Source organism: Aulostomus chinensis, chromosome 2 (genome assembly GCF_037954235.1).
Source record: "Aulostomus chinensis isolate RoL2024-O1b breed Wild chromosome 2, RoL_Achi_v1.0, whole genome shotgun sequence".
NCBI lineage: Eukaryota > Metazoa > Chordata > Actinopteri > Syngnathiformes > Aulostomidae > Aulostomus > Aulostomus chinensis.
Window position 1 is genome coordinate 21,457,139 of NC_141321.1, and position 19,189 is coordinate 21,476,327.

Below are 19,189 nucleotides of genomic sequence, written 5' to 3' on the forward strand. Positions count from 1 at the left end.
TCTGGCTCTGAAACTACAGCTGTGTAGCTGCTGAACTCACGTCACTTGGCAATATTCCGAGGACCTGAAGGGGAAAATTAGAGTGCGTTTACCTGACAACAAGTTTGTGTACTTCTCTGCCACATTTCAGATTGAAAATATTTGTCTGTGTGTTGATTTTAGTTTTCAGATTCAGATTTAATAAAGAATAAGTATTTCATGAAGTAAGATGGAACAGATGAACTGCTGCAGTTGCAAACAACATTGATGGCACGTGCACATTAAATCAAAACTTACTATGCTTGTATTACTTTGGCAGGACAGTGTAGCTTTGTGTGTACATGCGCTTTTACTTCAAGTACTTTGTGCTTTTGATACTTGTACTTTGTCTTTTGATTGGAGGACTTTAATATGTATTAGGAAGTTTCCATCCTGGGTGTTGGGGGTGGATCATAAGCAAGCACATTTCATCAAGTAATCTACTGCTTAACTAAATCTTTCAGGCACTTCTGCTTTTCCATATTACTTTATAATAAATACTCCACTACATTTCTTTTTTCTGACAGCTAAAGTTAGTTTGCAGATGAAGTCACTTATAAAACATGCACTGAGATTTTAAATCGCAATGCCTTGCTTGCCTTGTAATATCACAAGTACTTCTTAAGTGCTGCTGGTACTGGATTACTGAAGGAATATTGTAAACGAAGGACGCATCCATGGAGTATTTTCACACCGCTATATGACTTCTTTTTGCGGTACAGGACCTCAGCTACTCCTCCACGATGTAAAATTCGACCATATTTCCCTGTCAAACGTTCTTCGTTTTCCTCGTACGCGTCCATGTGTTTTAGGTTTATGTTTATTATCAGCGACCAAAGAATATCAGTGTCAGGATTTTAATATTTCAACCACAGAACAATTCCCACTAATACCGAGACAGCATTTGCCAGTTAAAGGGCTCTTTCACGGGAATAATCTTTCACAGGACGTGATTAAAGCTCCTGCCTCGGCCGCTCTGACGTCAGCGGGATTGTCTGCGTTAGGTGAGTCTCGCGCAGCTAGCCTCTTCTTCTTCTTCCTCTCGCGCCCCTCCCTTGTTGAAGATACGACGAAATCGCTCGCGCTCGCTGTCATCATCATCATCATCATCATCAGCGCCGCCCTGTATAGAGAGAGAGAGAGAGAGAGAGGGAGGGAGAGAGAGATCCCCCTCCCCATTCCCCACCTAACAACAACCCCAACCCCGCAGGCTCGAGCACAGCGACCCCACCCCCCAACCCCCTCGAAGAGAGGGGACGGAGCGAGACTCGCACTCAGAGTCGCGGAGAATAGAGTGTTTCGGGATCCCGGCTCTGTTTCGCCCTCAATCCGGGCCTAATGCTGTAGCGGGCAGCCAGGAGGAGAGCGAGCGAGAGACAACGCACTGATTGAGAGTCGGGAGGGACAGGGCGGACCGGGGACACGACGGGATTGCTCATTCGCCTGGAAACATGGGATGTACACTGAGCGCCGAGGAGCGCGCAGCTCTGGACCGGAGCAAGGCCATCGAGAAAAACCTGAAAGAAGACGGGCTGGTCGCCGCAAAGGACGTCAAACTGCTCCTGCTCGGTAAGACAGAGCCTCACCCGCGGCGGGGCTGCTGCCTCGGCTCGGCACGGTTCGACTTGCTTGTGGTGGGACTGCATGGGGCGGAGGTGCTCTCCGTGGTACTGATTTCACTGCCGGCTCTCACTCTGCCCTCCGTTCTTTACAGGCGGTGGAGAGTCCGGCAAAAGCACCATCGTTAAACAGATGAAGTAAGTTCACCTTTTCTTTTCTTTTTTCTTTTTTGTTGCTCATTTTAACCCTTCTGGTCCCGGGCAAAGTAAAAAGGCCCGAGACTGCACCTCCCTCCCGTATATGTGCTAAGGCAGGTTGATCCGCCATGTTTCGAGAGGCCGAAGCCCCGGAGGAGTGCCGGTGACAAGAGCACCTCCTGCAGACGGACAGGGAGGCTGTGGAGGCCGCAGCGGTGTGTCCCAGGATGCTGTTCACCGCCTGGGTGCTGAAATGTAGTTACCGAGGGTTTGCCATGGCTGCAGGGAGTGTGTGACAGCAGATATGTGGGTGTTGTTCCTCTGGGTGTGTGTGCGCGCGTGTGTGAGGTCACTCCATTAGTGAATACCTCTGCTTTTAATCTTAATGGCTTTAAGTGCCCGATATCGCCGGGAGTACTTTGCCTATAAAGCGGATTTACGTAGAAATATGGCTTCTAAAACCGCATCTAAACCTTCCCCTGTCTAAGCTAAAACACTCTTTGATGTTTTAAATCACTGTTGTTGTTGTTGTTGTTGTTATTATAAACCTCTTAGTGAAGTTTCTAGATGTTTCAGTGGTACATTGTATATTTTATCATGTGAAACGTCTCTCCCGGTGTTTGTGGGGCTACTCCCCGTCCTTCTCAGCGCATCCCGGGCTGCAGTGCAACCTGCATCCCTCCCCTCTCTACTCCATCACCTCATCACACCCTTCAGCCTTTGTTGTTCATAACTGCTTTGGACTTACATCCCAGGGCCAAATAGCGTGTATAAACAGTTTCACGGTTTGTTCCAGCCGATGTAACCATCAGATGGTCATTAAGTGTAGGTACTGGAGGGTTAATGTGTCTGGTTCGATTTGACCAGCCATCATCACATGCTGTTCAGGTGATGTTTGAAGGAGGTCTGGTTGTGGCAGTTACAGGAGGTGAGGGCTGCGTCCAGTCTACACCTGAGCCAGGGAGGCAGTTTAAAAGGAAAAAAAAAAAAAACCAACTTACAAAATCAATGCATAATGGTTGAGAGCGGCAGGAAAAATACAAAGTTTGGCTTTTATACTTGAACTAGAAGCAACCTCAATGGCGGATGATGCATGTTAGTTGAAATATCTATTTTTATACTTTTCTGTGATTGGTCAGGGAAGTTTTCATCAATTGCAAATACTGGATGAAGCTGAATCCCTTATATGAGCAGACTCCTCAGATTTTCACTCAAAATGAAATTTTGCCCTATTTAATTTTTTACCTAGGCTATCTTAAGTGTAGGGATTTATTTAATATGAATACGTCACTGTAGCCGCGAAATAATTCAGCGTTTTATTTAATGGATGGGTTGATGCACCTGAAAGATCAATAAACTAGACCAGAGAAAGGACTTATTTTTAATGAGTGTGTTTTGAAATTAATTTTAAGAAAAATTGAATGGTTGAAACTTTGATGACGTTGATCTTTGAGTTGATTTTTGACCAGTTGTGTGGATGCAATCACGATACATATTTGAAGCCACCATGAAATTCTTATGAAAGAAACGTGTTTGAGTAGAATAAAGCAGAAATAGATGATTAGATGCAGGCACTTGTGTGTTTATTTAAATTGTGAGTCTTAATCTAAATGTTATAACATAAAATATCCAAAAGCACATCTTCCTTCAGGTTTTCTTGGGCTGGTGTGGTTAGTGGTGAATGATAGTTATTCAATCTGCTGTGTGAAAGACTAATTCCTTTGCACCCCTGAAGGTTAATGTTTTATTCAGCAACGCTACATGATGTTAGCAGAGGTGGTCTTTGTAAGTAAAAAAAAAACATCACCCCTATTGATTTTCCTCACTGAGCTGTCAGTCAGGTTTTTTCTTTTCAAAAGGACACGAGGAGGAAGAGGAGCTGTGGTTATTAAAGTTTGTTAAATGTGTGTCACAGGTCAGTGTCAGGAAGTTTATGAGCAAGGACGAGTGTGTAACGTGATTAATCAATGAATGAATAAGACGCAGCTACGATATCATATTACAGATCACACAGACATCTCCGTCTCATTAAGCACGGACACATTTAAAGACGTATTTTAGTTGGGGGTTGTAGGAGGAGATGACACTGGGAGTTGGGAATCCTAGAAGCCTCTATCCTCTAAGGTGAAAATATTTATGTCTGCAGGGACATATGGTTGCATTTTCTGTGTCGTCCACACTTGTGCTAATATCTGTGCGCACATGCAGGATTATCCATGAAGATGGCTTTTCTGGGGATGACGTGAAGCAGTATAAGCCTGTGGTCTACAGCAACACCATCCAGAGCTTGGCAGCTATCCTCCGAGCCATGGATTCACTGGGCATTGAGTTTGGAGACAAAGATAGAAAAGTCAGTCACCTCAAGGCCTAATAATTCCATTGTTTTCAGCTAAACTACTCCCTCATTCATGGTTTTAAAACCAATTCCCTTGATGGTGTGACATACTCTGTGCAGGCGGATGCTAAGCTGGTTTGTGATGTGGTCAGTCGTATGGAGGATACAGAGCCTTACTCTGCAGAGCTCCTCACTGCTATGAAGCGTGTCTGGGCTGACGCCGGGACTCAGGAGTGCTTCAACCGAGCTCGGGAATACCAGCTCAACGACTCTGCCAAATAGTGAGTCAGACTACTTGTGTGAAAGAGTGCAACCAGGAGAGTATAAATCTTCCAATCCACATTCTTCCTGCTCTTGCTTCCTGTTGTCTTCAGCTACCTGGACAGTTTAGACCGAATCGGAGCAGCAGACTACCAGCCCACAGAGCAGGACATCCTGAGAACCCGAGTGAAGACCACTGGCATTGTTGAAACTCACTTCACTTTCAAAAACCTCCACTTCAGGTGAGCTGAGATGTTGTAGCTAGACGTTCTGTCTGGCATTTTGCCTGGAATTAGGTTAAAGGATGAAACTCCATATCTGAGGTAACTTCTTGCACTCTTCTTCTAGGCTGTTTGATGTGGGAGGTCAGAGGTCAGAGAGGAAGAAGTGGATCCACTGCTTTGAAGATGTGACAGCTATTATCTTCTGTGTTGCTCTGAGTGGCTACGACCAGGTGCTCCATGAAGATGAAACAACTGTAAGTGTTTAACACAGACTCAGTCCCTCTGGTGTACGGTTCAGGGTTGAGCTCCCATCAATAAGTCTGTGCTGAGGCCAATATTTGCAATAAAGATTCTCAGTTTAGGACAAATCACTTCCTTAAACCTTCACACAAGAAAAAGAGCAGCATAAGGGCTGCAATAAATAGGAAATTTCATCATGGATCAATCTTGCAATTATTTTCATAATAAATTGACGAAAGTTTTTGTCTATAAACAGAAGGGGCGTATTTCAAAAATGTTCATCCCAATTCCCTTTAGGAAAAGAAGAATGAAATGAAAGAAGAACGTTATTAGGGAAAATTTATTCTTGCACACTCGAGGACATTTTTGCCCTTCGTTTAGTCTTCCAGACAGAAAAGAAAGCCTAATTTGTGACTCCTGGCATCAATTGTGTACCTCTTGTAACTGTCAATCACTTAGACTCACAGAGACTTTACCGTGACAAAGAATTTGAAATAATAAATAGCCATCAGGCTGAGCTTCCTGTCAGTGAGAGTAATTTAAGGGCTAAAAAAGTCAAACATGTTTAAGAACTAAATTTTGCATAAGATTATGCAAGGAATAGTTTTTCCTTTTCCATCATAAATGACAAAAAAAAAATCCTTACATATTCAAGAGTCTGGAACTTGATAGTGACTGACATTTTTGCTTTGAGAAGGACAGTTCAACTATCAACAGATGGCAATCCATTTTCTTATGGTCGACTTGTCATTGTGTCTTTAAATCACATCTTAGAGAACTTTTGGAGGTCATTCTGTATCGATGTCAAAAAGAGAATAAAACGTCAACATCAGGGAGATGAAAACTTGTATTTCAGAGGAAGTTTATTCTCACGGTAACACTCATTGTTTTACTCTTCGTGTAGAACCGCATGCATGAGTCGCTCATGCTCTTTGACTCCATCTGTAACAACAAGTTCTTTATCGACACCTCGATCATCCTCTTCCTTAACAAGAAGGATCTGTTTGCTGAGAAGATCAAGAAGTCGCCGCTAACCATTTGTTTTCCAGAATATACAGGTGAGTGTCTGTTTTTGGGTTCTTTAGCTGAGCTGTTTCACCAGCCGAGCGACTGATCCTTTCCCGTCCTCTGTTTCAGGTGCTAATACTTACGACGATGCTACTGCCTATATTCAGGTTCAGTTCGAGAGTAAGAACCGTTCTCCTAATAAGGAGATCTACTGTCACCTGACCTGTGCCACAGACACGGGAAACATCCAGGTAGTGTTTGATGCTGTCACTGACATCATTATTGCAAACAACCTTAGAGGGTGTGGCTTATACTGAGGCCCGACCAAGCACAGAGGTTGTCATGGAGAGTACGAGGTGTTAATAATGATAATTTTCATGATACTTAAACACATAAATATGTAATTCTACACGTCCAAATGGACCCAAAGAGCTGCCGTCAGACATCACACTGGATTATTGTCATGATATGTTCCCTTCCTCATCTTATGATTTCAATACACAACCCCAGTTTTGTCTTATAAAAGTGTGTTTTTGAGCTGAATGTTTCATGACTGTGTCAACAACTGGGGAGGTCAGGAGCAGCGGCACCAGAGGTGTATTCAGCTGGTGACTTCTTTTACAAAACTCTAAAAAAAAAAAACCCTACTTAGAAATACAATGCAAGGAGTGCAAAAATCCCCTCTACACAATGTTGAATACAGTTCCATTCTTCCATTTTCATGAGCAAGTTTTTCAGGCGTTTATCAGAGCTGAATATGGCCTCTGGTGCTCCGTCTAAAGAGCTGCTGTGTGTGTGTGTGTGTGTGTGTGTGTGTGAGACAGTGGCGATGATCATGTCAGGGAGATGCTGTACTCGTGGCTGAGGGTTATGGTTGATAAGAAGGAGGCTATTTTAACTTTCAGAAGGGACAAAGCTCTCCTCTCCTTCAGATCCACACATGACTGAGTAGCCCACAGGTCTGTTCCACTTGTTTTCTCTTGTACTTCAAAACATAATGAAAGAGAGTATTCTTCTGTTTAGAGTGGCTGTCTGTTGCCATTGTCCTCCTGTAGTGTGAGGAAATGCCTATCAGCCAATGATATCTCAAAACAAAACAAACAACAACAAAACAACTTAAAAAATCATGTCATATCGGTGCCAACCATCTGAGAACAGATGATTAGGATCAGAGATCATAGCTCATGATATCAACTAATTTTATTTCAACAGATATATTATCATCGAATGATTTATTTATTTAAGCCTCATGCCCTACACGTCACCTCCTACCTCCTGAAATCCCGTGCCACTTTATTTATCTCCTGTCATAAAATAACTGGGGTAAACCGATACCCGCCTGCAGTTCAGAGGGGAGAAAGCAGCCCTCCAATGACATCATGTTCTCTGTGTGGTGCTTTACCCTTCAATGTGAATCTGTTTAGAAATAGAAGACTGCACGAGGAGAACAATATCATTTGAGGCAGCCTGTCTCTGGGGAATCAGGGTTGGATTTTTTTTTTTTTTTTAAACAGGAAACCATTACTCCCCCCTCCCCTTCCCCTTATCTGTCATATTTCTCTTCTCACAGAGAAAAAAGTACAGCTCTCCATTTTCACCTGTGCACCAAGAAATTCATCATCTCTCTCCTGTATACCCATCACATATCAGCCCCTCTATCCTATCCATTTTCACCTTAAAAGCACCGTACTGTATATATATATATTATGATTATACCAGATTTTTTTTTTTTACTGTGAATGTTTTTGTGCTGCACCCCATCCTATTCGGTAGTTTATTGGTTGCTCTCATGTGGAATGTTTGTGCTGAGCCAATCGAATGTTGTGTTTACATTAAAGCCACACTTTTCCTAACTATTCCTGTGTCCCTGGTCTGAGTTTGACTACAAAGGTGAGCGGCTGCTCCGTCACACAAACATTGACCTGCTTTTACTTATGCAGGGAATTAAGGATAAACAGGGGGAAATTAGTCTGTACATTATGGAAATGGAACACTATTTAATGCTTCATTGCCTGGTGTGTTTAGAAATATGTGTAAAAGATTGGGAACAGGCCACTGTTGGAAACGTTATTATATCAGGTTAAACGTGAAAACTCTAACGGATGGCAGGATCAGAAGCGTGGCACACAGCCTCTCAATTTATTAGGTTAAAAGTGTTCCATCATCAGAGACAAGGAGCTATTCCTATTTTGAATGACTAGGCTGGATCAGCTGTCTGACCTGCTTCTGTCAGTTTAATGGGTGTGACTTTCATTACTGCTCTGGTTCACCGACAGCCCCACAGCTCCTCTCTTCGGTCCCTGTGTCCTCGTTTCTCACAGACAGTTACAGGTTAAAAGGTTGGAACTCACACTATGGCACAATTACAGATTTAAACTTTTTAATTACACGTTAAAGATTATTCTCAGGTTTACAAGATCATTCATATCAAACAGATCCACCACACATAGCTGCAAACTCCACCTATGAACACTCGGCCCTTTGCAGAATCGGCAGGAGTTGAGTCTGAAGAGTCACCTGATATCTCCAAATCATTTGCCTGCGTCTTTGTAACGTCCATTTACACAAGCATGGATTGGAGAACCCTTCACACCGTGCGTACTGCTGTGCAAACTCTGATATCCAGCAGTTCACCAGTTAAAGCCGTAGCCTCTTGATATCTTCACTTCTGAAGTCGACACGCAACGCCAGAACCTGACGCACCTCTGCCGGGGTCAGACGCCACGTCAAGGGGCCAGAGTTTGGCCCCCAGTAATCCAAGATCTCAGTCACCTGCAGGCCAGACAAGCACAGGTACAAGTGAGTACAAGAGGTGGAAGAACTACTATAAATGATATCATTACCCCAAAAACTGTTGCTAGGAGTATTATACAATTACATAGTAAAGTCATCTTACATTGGTGTGTAATTTTGGTAGCTGGAGCAAGCTGGAGGTGATACAATGCAATATTATGTTGTTTGGCGAATTCTTCTACAAAACTGCATTAAAGCTCTAAGATTGTGTGTTTTCTATTAAGAAATACAAACTTTCCCATTGAAGTTGGATTATAAAGTAGCATTAAATGGATGTGGATCGTGTGTGTGTGTGTGTGTGTGTGTGTGTGTAACAGTTTATAAATTACCCGCTCAAGGTTGAGGATAGTGGCCATTTGTGTGAGCCGAGCAAACTTATCCCGAATGGTCCAGGTGGTCACTGTGGTCAGATACGCCACAAGAGATCGCAGCTCTTTATCAAACTGGAGCCCTCCCAGCTATGACAAAAACATTAGCATGGTTAAAAGCAGTGAATCCATTTTGAGCAGGTGCATTCTCAACTGTAAATGCTGTCACAGTTTTACGAGGATTGTTTCTCTGTTCATTCTATCAGGAAACACACAGCTCAGATAGGGAGATGCTGCCACACCAGAAGCCCTCTCCCAGGGGCTTTTCTGGACTCATCAATAAATTATTACTTGAGGCTTTTCATCACGTGTGTGTCAGTGGTGTGATGTGATGGGAAGTGACGCACAAGGTGCTGGCTGCCACCCTGTGGCTGAGTCCGGTGCCTCACCCTGCTGAATGAGCATTTGAGGGCCGTCTTTTCCATCTCGATAGAGATCAAGCTGGTCATGAGGCTGGTCAGCGTGTCGTAGATGACAGGAGAGAGGGCTGTCTGGAGACCACATAGCGAAGTTTATTGAGAGGCTGACATAAAAGGTCAAGGAAGGAGGTCATCATATTAATAATACAGATACCTTGAACTCTGCCATAAGCTGCTCCACATTGACAATGAGCTGCTGCACCCAGGGGTCGTTGGCTTCGTAATCATTGAATTCCTCCTGTGAGGAGCACCAGCAGTTATATGTTATGATGTATGACAAGTATCATGTGAGGTGCAGGTTTTGGGTGATCCTGTAACATTACCTCCTCTATGTTGTGTGAGATGGACAGGAAACTGCTGATCCAGGGTTTGACCTGAGGCTTGATGGCTGTTGTGTTTAACTCAGTCAGACCCTCCTGCGAAACGAAGTAATAATGTATAACAGTCAGTCAACAACAAATTAAAGACTCAATATGAAAAACAGGATTTTTTCTTGTCCAAAAATAAATAGGTTAACCTCTCTCTATTGCACAGAAATGCTGACGGAAAAAAACAAAGCTGGATTGGACAAATGTACACCTACAGATACTGTATGTTAACCCTTTGGAACAGAGACTCGCCCATCATTGCCACCATTCTGAACAGAGTGTCTACTGTGTGTTTGTGCCTCCAACCTGTAAAAGATCCTTGAACTTGGTGGATGTGTTGACAAGGTCAGACAAACAGCTTTCAATTTTGGCCTGATCCCCAGCTCCAGCCCCCTGACTGAACAACTTGGAGCAGTCATTCTGAGGAAAAGAAACAGACATTTACCAGCAGTAAGTTTAAGCATAAAACAACACAACGGTATGGATAGAAGAAGAATGCAGAGGAAGACGTTGTGAAACGTACCTCAAGGTTCCTCTTCAGAGTGGTGATATTCTCACTGCACACCTCCACATTATTCAGCGTCACCTGAAATCAAACTGATTTATTTAAATGGAGACAGTGCACATCGATGAACATTTAGAATCATGATGTAAATGTGCCAGATTCATCCACCAGGATGAACCTCATCAGGAGTGTGAATGATTCTTACAGCCTGTGTGAATGAGTGAAAGTGACTACTTTCTTATACCAGCTTCTATGAAGTGAATCAATCATGAGTCAAGACACAAACTTGATTGGTCAAGATGTTATTAGATCCTTGCACACAACTGTTGTATGTTGAAGCAGCGCTCATCCCCTGGGACTTTACTACAACATCTGTTTATGACCTCTTTGACCAATGAAATGACTAAATGATAAGTTACTGTTTGTTCATTGGAAAACTCAATCAACCCTACTGTTTTTATTTTTTTATTTTTATTTTTTTATTTTATTCACCAAATTCTGGTGAATCCTTAATTACTATATTATCTTTAAAATTAAGGATTCGTTTTCTTGAGGATTTCTATCTTTGAGGAATACAACCAAAAAATGCTGCATGTACAAAAATAAGGTTCCAGACAGTGAGGTGGGAATGTATATAGGTGTGTATGTGAATATGTGTGTATGCGGGTGTGTGTGTGTGTGTGTTTCTCCTCCATCTCACCAGAAAAGCAGCCTTTGCGTTTTCAGTACTCTCAATGCCCAGTGTGTTGAACTTGCCCTGCTGTAGGCTGCTCTGCATCATGCTGACTGCACTGCTGACGCCACGCTGGATGTCCTGAAGCGTGGTAGCAGGGAAGCCCTGCCGCAGCTTGTTACAAAGCACCTCCCTAGCAGGTGGAGAGAGAGAGGAAGGGCATGAAAGAGGAGAAGCGAAGTTTCAAATTTGAAGTGGAAGGTGGATGAGTCAGCACCTGAAGTCAGTCTCCAGCAGAGAGTTGGCATGGTTGATCATGGCACACAAGCAGTCGATGCTGGAGCTGGATAAAGCTCGACTGATACATTTCTTCACAATGTAGAAACAGTCATCCACCATGCTGGAGGTCAGCTGACCCTTTTCATATGTATCCATGGTAACAGCCTGTGAAGAAAAGGTTGTAAACTATCATTAAAATGCTAAATGAATATAATTACTACACTATACAACTTATTCTTGGCCTTGGGAACTGTAGTTTGCAGTACTTTTTTCAACCAAAACTCACTGTAATTACATGAGAGAAGAGAATTTCACAACTCTAGACAAGCCCCAAAACACATGCAGTAATAATATACGATATCTACACATGCTGGAGCATAACAGGGAGGACTTTCTTTTAGCCTTTATAACTATAGTTTACAACGGATACTGGTTGATATATATCAATGTTGATATCTGAATAAAAAACTGTTATTATGACATGGGTTGTATGTGTTCACATTCACGCAGGTAAAGATTTGAAAAAATAACCTTTATCTTTACTTTCAAAACATTTGGAAACATCCACAAATCCAATATTTATTACTCTTTCCTCATCACTGATGATGGATGGACTGATACATTGAAACAAATGAGCAATATTAAGATAAGCTGATGTACTAATGATTTTGTTTAGCCTTGAAGAATAAAAATACTTCATAAATGTGGGTACTTCACCTTGTTGACGGACTCCCTCATGTAATACTCCTCCATGGGAATGTAGTAACCGATGAGCTCCTGCATGGTCCTGCTCAGCAAGCAATGTTTCAGCAGCTTCTCCACATTCTGCTGATGCTCTGGAAGGTAGGAAAAGGTCAACTCAACTCAATTTTTTTTTACTCAAAATGAAATGCACAATTGTAACAGTGGACCCATGAAATAACCTTTTAAATCTATTTATAAAACAAGTAAATGCAGCTGCAAAACAGTGACTGGTGTAAAATATGTGTTTCTATGTGCTCTTGTATATCTACCCTGGGTGATGCTCTGCGCATCCCCAACTTCGAAGTCGGCCATCATACGGCGACGTAAAAAGCGCAGATAGAGCTCTGCCCTTGAGTTCATCAAGGTGACTTCTGTCAAAACAGGGTCCAACTCCCTGTTCATGGAAACAATAAGTTTAAAAAAACGAACAGACACAAACACAGATATCCCGTAAAATGCAAGAGACAAACACTGAAACCTGGGCTCCATTCTCTCCCCCGGGACGCTCTTTATCATGCTGCTCTGGACAATCTGAAACTACAGTAGCACTTCAGGTCACAGTGGGTGCAGGTGAGTATTTGGTGAAAACAACCATGTCATGTTGTTGATATTCCATTCACACCTTGCTGTGGTATGCTCTCTGCTGGATGAACTTGTCAACTATCTTGTGAGCCTGTTGGTCACACTCCTGCTGCAGGTGAGTGATGAGTGTGTACAGATGACCTGGACCGTAGTAAGTCTCTACAATAGGCTGGTGAGTCTCAACAACACGAGCAATCCCTGTAAAACATGCACAATTATTATTCAATCCAGAGCAAGAAGGGAAGAGACACACACACACACACACACACACACACACACACACACACACACACACACACACACACACACACACACACAATTTCAGCACTGTCATCTCACCTTCTAGTAAAAGTATCAAAGTATCTGCAAATATGAGAGCTGCTCTTTTCTCGCCCAGGTCTCCTCCCGTAGCTAAAAGCAAGTTCTCTTCAGCTTTGGAAGCAAGCTGGTGAGTGTGTGTGAAGTAGACAGACGTGATCAGAAGAGATATAATACAAATCATAGATAATTAATTTCATTTCTATAAAAAAAAAGAAATCAACCAACAACTCTAGCAAATCAAAACTCAAGATGTACTTACCAAAGAGAGGATATTTAATTCATACATCACATGAACACTCTTCTGTTGATCAACATACAACTAGAAAGCACCCAGACAGCACATGCTAACAACCTGAGATGATCTGACTGGCTACTGACCTGACTGCAGAGATACTGTCCAAAGCGCGAGAGACCCTGCTGGTGGAGGCCCAACAGAGGGAAGATCTTGAAAAACCTCTCCACCTGTGCTAGGTCCACAGCTGCTACAGCTTCATCCAGCTTCTCAGCAACGATGACCTTCAGTTTCTGCTCTGCCTCCTGCAGCATCACCAGACTGGCATCCACAGTGCTGCCTGTGCACACATTTGATTTTCATTAATCTGCTTATTGATATAGTGCTGTATTTAAGCATTTTAGTTGCATTTCCTTTTATAAATGTTCTATTTTTATGTATTCCTTAGTCTATACATTTTCAATTCATCTTTTATCTTTCTATAACATACCACCTTTAGCTGTATTTTGTAAAACAGTTGCAACTCAAAGTTCATTATTCCCAATATCATTATTGCTATTATTATGAGGACTGACCCTGCTACCATTTCTAACAGTAAGAAACATAATGAAGTACCCTCTGGCTCAGGCCCTAAAAAAATATGATATGATCAGAGTCTCATACTTTCTTCTCCCTGCCTGCTCAGCTCAATCACTGACTGGTCCAGAGAGAGGTAGCGATGGATGTGAGCAGCAGCCTGTTCATAGTCTTCGTTACGTAGAGCTGTCTGCACGCCATCCGTGCAGAACTTCAGATCAAGAATATCATCAGCACGCTGGATCACGTTATACAGACGTGTCTAGCAAAACAGAACGACAGAATATGAGCGGTGCAAGAATTGCTATTAAATCACCAGAGTACAATCAAAATATCAGAGGCAATGAAAGCAAATATTTTAAAGTTGCAGAATATGGAGGGTGTTGCAGCTTTTGACAGTAATGTTAAAAAAAAAAAACCTAAAATGTACTAGAATATACTTTGTAGTCTAGGGAGAGTGAGAGAGAGTGTGTGTGGGTGTATATATATACCTTTGCCAGGTCCAGCTGTCTAACTTTACGGCTGACGTTCTCTGCCAGGCTGCAGGTAAAAGCGATCATGCCTGATAGCTGACTGGCATCTCCTCCGATCAACTGTAGATTTGGCCTGAAAAGCAATGGCAGAGCGTGTCACAGCCGCTAAGAGTCGCTGTAGCTCAAATCAGTGATCACCAGGTGCCAACTGTACCCCATCCTCTGGAGCGCCAGCATCTTTGTGTGAATGGCTCCCTCCTGCCCCACCAGCCTGTCCAGCTCAGCTTCCACTTCGCTCTGAAACATCAAACAAAAACATAAAATGAGTGACAAAAATTAAGAGGGTTGCAGGGACTCTGAAAAATGAAACATAAGAGTGTTATCTGAGAAGGACACTGAGCAAGGCAAAAACACAAAATGAATAAATTAATAAAAAAAATGCATAAAAAAGAACTGGTTCTTATTTACTTTCAAGTTCTGATGCTCTATCCATTTGCTGCTGTTACATCTGGAATTTCCACATTTGTAGGACTATTGAGGGATTACCTTATTTAAAAACCACAAATGGAGTTATACATTTAGAGGCCAGTTCTGTATAACAATGCTTAAAAAATAAATAAAGAATAGAAAAGTTGTATTTAAACACAAGATGAATCGAATGGTTGCAAAAGGGTATACCCACTTTAATACCAATACATCAGTTACAAGTATATTTATAATATACAAGAGGAATCACTAAAAACCAACTGGATGACAAATAAGATCTTAAGAAACAGGTACGAGTAACTTTATGGGGTCCAAATAAGGGTGTTTAAAGCCAAGATTTCACTTTTGTGCGCCCAAATAATCCAGGTGCTAGTTATTAAGGTATGCTAGGTTAGCATTTCCTCGTAAATGACAACAGTAACAAGTCCTGACACGGTTGTTATGAAGCAGTAATATCATTAACTGCGTGGTTTGATTCAGGTATTGACTGCAATGTTTGGGGACGCCGACGTCCCGGAAGTTTACTCGCATTGATGACGACGGTGACAGTACACGTCAAAGGGAATGCTCTTCTAATGACATTCACAGTCGTTTCTACGAACCTCCTCAGCACAGAGCTGCTGATAGACTCTCTCCAGGTCCTCCAGCTCCGTCAGTGCTGAGATGGCCTCCATGGTCACCGAGGACAAAGTGCCGGAGTCGCATCTTTTGGCTGTGACGGGTCCACTGTCGGCCATCTTTCTCCTGGAAGCTGCTCTCAGGCTACATCGGGAAAAATTTCCCCTGGGTTCTGACTGTCAGTTTAAATTTATTATCAGGATGGCGTCCGCTAAAGCTCGCCGCCTCTCGTTTTAAAGCTGTCCGTCGTAATAACCCAAATACAGCTTGTAACACTACCTTATGATCAATGCGATCCATTAAGACGCATTGCTGTTTTTTTTTTGTTTTATTTGGCTATCATGTATACACAAAACTTGCCTGTAAACCAAACGCAGGGCATTTACGTTCCATTTTCTGCGCATGCGTTATGTGACCATGCCAGGGAGGGTAGCCTTTAATTTCCTAAGGACAGAATGTATGTATATATATATATATATATATATATATATATATATATATATAACTGAAATTGCAAAAAAAAACACCAACAAGGATTAGGGATTCATTTATAAATGAATTTTATTAGAAATTCACATTTTCATGTCCTCAGTGTTTGAGTTGGTGCCAAATGGTTGAGCATCGTCATCATCACCCAAACCCTCAGTCTTATTGAGGAATAGATAGCTTGTCATAGGAACAAGAGGCTGAATGTCCTCTGGAAAATAGGAGTTCTTCTTTTTCCTGCTCGAACTCTTCCCATTTCTTCTGCAGCTCTGCCCGTTCTATCTTCAGCTCTTCTCTCTGTCGACTCAAGTCTTCAGCTTCCTCCTGCTGTGCTTTCCTCAGTATCTCTATTTTCTCCTTCTCTGCAGCTGCCTCTTGGGCGTTTACTGCACGCAGCCTCTCAACTAGCTCCCTCTGATGCTCCAGAGCTTGCGCCTCCTCCCTCTGTGCTCTCCTCAAAGCTTCAATCAACTCCCTCTCCCTCCTAAAAACACGCCTCTCTCCTCCAGATGCTGCATCTGCAAGATGGAGGAAACAGAAGGCTGCAAATTTAGTCAACATCTTTGACAGTGCAAAACTCCATCATGAAAAACAAATTATAATCCACCTTCCATTACGTAATGTTGGTTGCTGAGTTACCCAGTTGCTTTCAATAGATTCTGTATTGATAACAGTATAATGGCATAATATATTTTATAACATAAAATTCAAAATTAAATATTACACTTATTTTCATATATTCTCCAGCTAAAATATGAAAGGAAATATATTGTGTAACCTTGTCAGGGTTGTATTCTGAAACTGCAGGAATGAGGATGTAAATCTTGCTGATATTTTTATCCAGGTCAATATTTCCATATGACCAGAGCTGGGTATGAAAACTACAGCCATAAACAAAAACACATACGTTGCTGGAGTTTTGACCTTTGAGTATTTTTTCTTCCTCCGTGTACACCGGTAGTAGATATTTCTAGGAGGGAAAGCCGGAACAGCAAAAGAGCTCAGTCTAGGTGCTGAAGCTGTTGGGTCACATGTCACTCCCCTAAACTGAGGTACACCGGCCAGGAATCCCAATAAATTCACACACTGGCTTGATGCGTTTAGTGTCACTGGGTCTTTTGGAGACTTTCTTACTTGACTGGTGGCTTAGATAGAGTTGGTTAATCGTCAAATCTCTAGAAGCTCACCTGAAAACTCTCTCTGCTCTGTAATCCCAATCATGGGTGCAGGGGCACTATTAGCAGTTACTGTCTTCTGCTGAGACATCTCCGGGTGTCTCTTTAACATATGTCGATGGAGGTTGCCGGTGCTGCCATTGTAACACTGCAACTTCTTCTGGCAAATACGACAACGAGCAGCAGCCAAAGTATCTAAGTACTCAAAGTGTCTCCAAATTGAACTCCTGGGAGTCCGTCTGAGCTTCGATGGGAGGTGAGCGCTGGCCTCTTCTTCTGTTCCTTGTCCTACTGAACCTCCTTTTGCGGTTTCTATGACGCCATTATTAGCAGAATCTACATCAGCGTCATTCGTGATGATGATATAAGGGTTTTCCTCCGGCTCCTCTGAAAAAGAACACAATGTTTAGTTATTTTGAGTTCAGTCTTTTGTTTATTCAATGATATAGATTTTTCTTCTTTTGTCCAATGAAATGGGTTTTGAAGGATTTAAAAAAAAAATAGGTTTCACTAAATTAAAATGGCTTAGAGAAGCCCACCTGACAGCTCTCTTTGTTCTGTCACTCCAACATTCACTGATGCTCTAGATGTGTCAGCACTTGAGCCTGGAGTTGAGATGGATGGCGGGGGCTTCTGTACATCACCAGCTCGCCGTGACACCCCTGGGTGTCTCTTTAACATGTGCCGATGCAGGTTGCTTGTGCTGCCATCAAAGAACTGCAACTCCTTCTTGCAAATCCGACAACGAGCTGAACTCTCCAAGCGCTCAAAGTATTTCCAAATCAAACTTCTTGGGTTCCGTCTAGATTTTGGAGGGTGGTGACCACTGGCGTCCTCTGTTTCTTGTTCTACTGGGCCTCCTTCTGCAGATCCCAGGATGTTATTAATTTCTGAGTTAAAGTCAGCTTCATTCACCGCAGGGTTGGCGTAAGAGTCTCCTTCCTCCAACACCACTTCCACTTGCAAAGAACAATACAATATTTTAGCTAAAGACACTCGTTTTCATGATTGATACATTTATTTTTATCCAGTTGCTGTATTTTATTGTTTAACATATCAGAAAACAGTAAAAACTGATATCTGCAAATATGCAAGTCCAGGCACTGACTGAATATCACATGACCTAACTTAATGGTGACCCTGCTCCCTCCCAGTTAGCCCAGTTCCCTTCCACTAACATTACAAACAGAAAAACGAACTCTTCCTCACCTCTCTAAAACAGGAGTCTACAGTGGAAATTGTGTTGTAGTGTAGAAATAATACCTGGTATTGATTTGCTCACATGACAAGGAAGCCATAAAAAAACCCAACAAATATTCCATTAAAAATATTGATTTAAGATTTAAAAAGAGTGGTGTATAACTTAATGGGTGACGTTATGATATCTAGTACATGATGTGTAAGCAATTTTTTGAAAAAAAGGCATTTATATTTTCTTAAATAAATTCATCCCAAATCCACATTTAAAATGAGTGTGCCACGTAGGACCAATGAATGAATGAATTTTTAATCATAGTTTTCCAGTAATATGTGTAAGTCAGCAGGTACTGAAAATAATCATGACTTTATGGCTATTCAAACATTCATTTAATGATGCTCCCTTGGTGAAACGACTACGGTTCGGAGCAAGTGTTGGGAGTATCGTTGACCTCCCTCTTCACTTCCAAAACCGGGTAAAGCAGCTGAACCCGAGCTACATCACCAAGGTCCCTCATTCGCTGTCAAAGTTGATGGACAGAAGATACACGTCGCCATACCTGAGCAGAACTGACTGTCGTCTGCCTCCGTGAGTTGCTGTCCATTGCTGGGGAGAGTTCGAGGTCTCCGCCTTTCATTCTTCTTGGTGAAGCCCACCTCAGCGGGATGCTTGGTGCGCAGATGCCTCAGCATCGCCGTCGTGGTCCCCTTCCCGTGTTTACTCAGGAAGATTTTACACAGCAGGCACTGGCGCGAGTCTGGGCCGGTTGCTTTAAAAAACCGCCAAACGACACTTCTTTTGCGGGTCATGTTCATACCGCTATAGTCGTTTAATAGATGCGTCCGGGAGCAACTTATGCTGAACTAGACACAAAATGACATTGAGTTGTATTTGTAACAGAATATAGGACGCTCAACCAGGAAGCGTCAGCCGAGCTAGATGGAGCGCTTTCTTCTTCTCCTTCTGTTTAGAGGTTGTAATACCATCGGACGTATCCATACCGCCACCTACCGTGCCGGAGTATGTAGATCAAGTCTGTAAAAATAAAAA

At 42.4% G+C, this 19,189-nt stretch overlaps 3 protein-coding genes across 3 annotated transcripts; 1 reads left to right on the forward strand and 2 right to left on the reverse strand.

The window, feature by feature from the left end:
* Positions 1-1,176: 1,176 nt before the first annotated feature.
* On the forward strand, positions 1,177-7,703 carry gnao1b (guanine nucleotide binding protein (G protein), alpha activating activity polypeptide O, b). The gene is made up of 8 exons (XM_086184434.1): positions 1,177-1,587; positions 1,733-1,775; positions 3,984-4,125; positions 4,231-4,391; positions 4,485-4,613; positions 4,720-4,849; positions 5,740-5,893; positions 5,973-7,703. The coding sequence occupies exons 1-8, from the start codon at positions 1,470-1,472 to the stop codon at positions 6,158-6,160; spliced, it is 1,065 nt and encodes a 354-aa protein (XP_086040560.1). The 5' UTR covers positions 1,177-1,469; the 3' UTR covers positions 6,161-7,703.
* A 446-nt stretch (positions 7,704-8,149) lies between these two features.
* Positions 8,150-15,444, reverse strand: cog4 (component of oligomeric golgi complex 4). Its single transcript, XM_086184422.1, has 19 exons — positions 15,265-15,444; positions 14,391-14,473; positions 14,195-14,309; positions 13,791-13,965; positions 13,274-13,467; positions 12,914-13,019; positions 12,615-12,772; positions 12,471-12,529; positions 12,262-12,386; positions 11,966-12,084; positions 11,247-11,413; positions 10,997-11,162; positions 10,315-10,377; positions 10,098-10,211; positions 9,747-9,839; positions 9,578-9,661; positions 9,394-9,495; positions 8,966-9,094; positions 8,150-8,615 (listed from the first exon to the last, which is right to left on the reverse strand). Exons 1-19 carry the CDS (start codon positions 15,397-15,399, stop codon positions 8,481-8,483), a joined length of 2,322 nt encoding a protein of 773 aa, XP_086040548.1. The 5' UTR covers positions 15,400-15,444; the 3' UTR covers positions 8,150-8,480.
* Positions 15,445-15,862: 418 nt separating this feature from the next.
* On the reverse strand, positions 15,863-19,189 carry LOC147269411 (uncharacterized). Its single transcript, XM_086194800.1, has 4 exons — positions 18,699-19,189; positions 17,481-17,900; positions 16,954-17,328; positions 15,863-16,284 (listed from the first exon to the last, which is right to left on the reverse strand). Exons 1-4 carry the CDS (start codon positions 18,952-18,954, stop codon positions 15,929-15,931), a joined length of 1,407 nt encoding a protein of 468 aa, XP_086050926.1. The 5' UTR covers positions 18,955-19,189; the 3' UTR covers positions 15,863-15,928.

What these genes read in the sequence shown, in the direction of transcription:
- gnao1b (XM_086184434.1), top strand. Translation starts at nt 1,470, where the DNA reads ATGGGATGTACACTGAGCGCCGAGGAGCGCGCAGCTCTGGACCGGAGC. An exon ending in CGTCAAACTGCTCCTGCTCG is followed by an intron (nt 1,588 to 1,732) that starts GTAAGACAGAGC and finishes CGTTCTTTACAG; the next exon opens with GCGGTGGAGAGTCCGGCAAA. An exon ending in ACCATCGTTAAACAGATGAA is followed by an intron (nt 1,776 to 3,983) that starts GTAAGTTCACCT and finishes GCGCACATGCAG; the next exon opens with GATTATCCATGAAGATGGCT.
- cog4 (XM_086184422.1), bottom strand. Translation starts at nt 15,399, where the DNA reads ATGGCCGACAGTGGACCCGTCACAGCCAAAAGATGCGACTCCGGCACT. An exon ending in CTGGCGCTCCAGAGGATGGG is followed by an intron (nt 14,310 to 14,390) that starts GTACAGTTGGCA and finishes ATTGCTTTTCAG; the next exon opens with GCCAAATCTACAGTTGATCG. An exon ending in GACAGCTGGACCTGGCAAAG is followed by an intron (nt 13,966 to 14,194) that starts GTATATATATAC and finishes CTGTTTTGCTAG; the next exon opens with ACACGTCTGTATAACGTGAT.
- LOC147269411 (XM_086194800.1), bottom strand. Translation starts at nt 18,954, where the DNA reads ATGAACATGACCCGCAAAAGAAGTGTCGTTTGGCGGTTTTTTAAAGCA. An exon ending in AGAACAAAGAGAGCTGTCAG is followed by an intron (nt 17,329 to 17,480) that starts GTGGGCTTCTCT and finishes GTTCTTTTTCAG; the next exon opens with AGGAGCCGGAGGAAAACCCT. An exon ending in AGAGCAGAGAGAGTTTTCAG is followed by an intron (nt 16,285 to 16,953) that starts GTGAGCTTCTAG and finishes TCCATCTTGCAG; the next exon opens with ATGCAGCATCTGGAGGAGAG.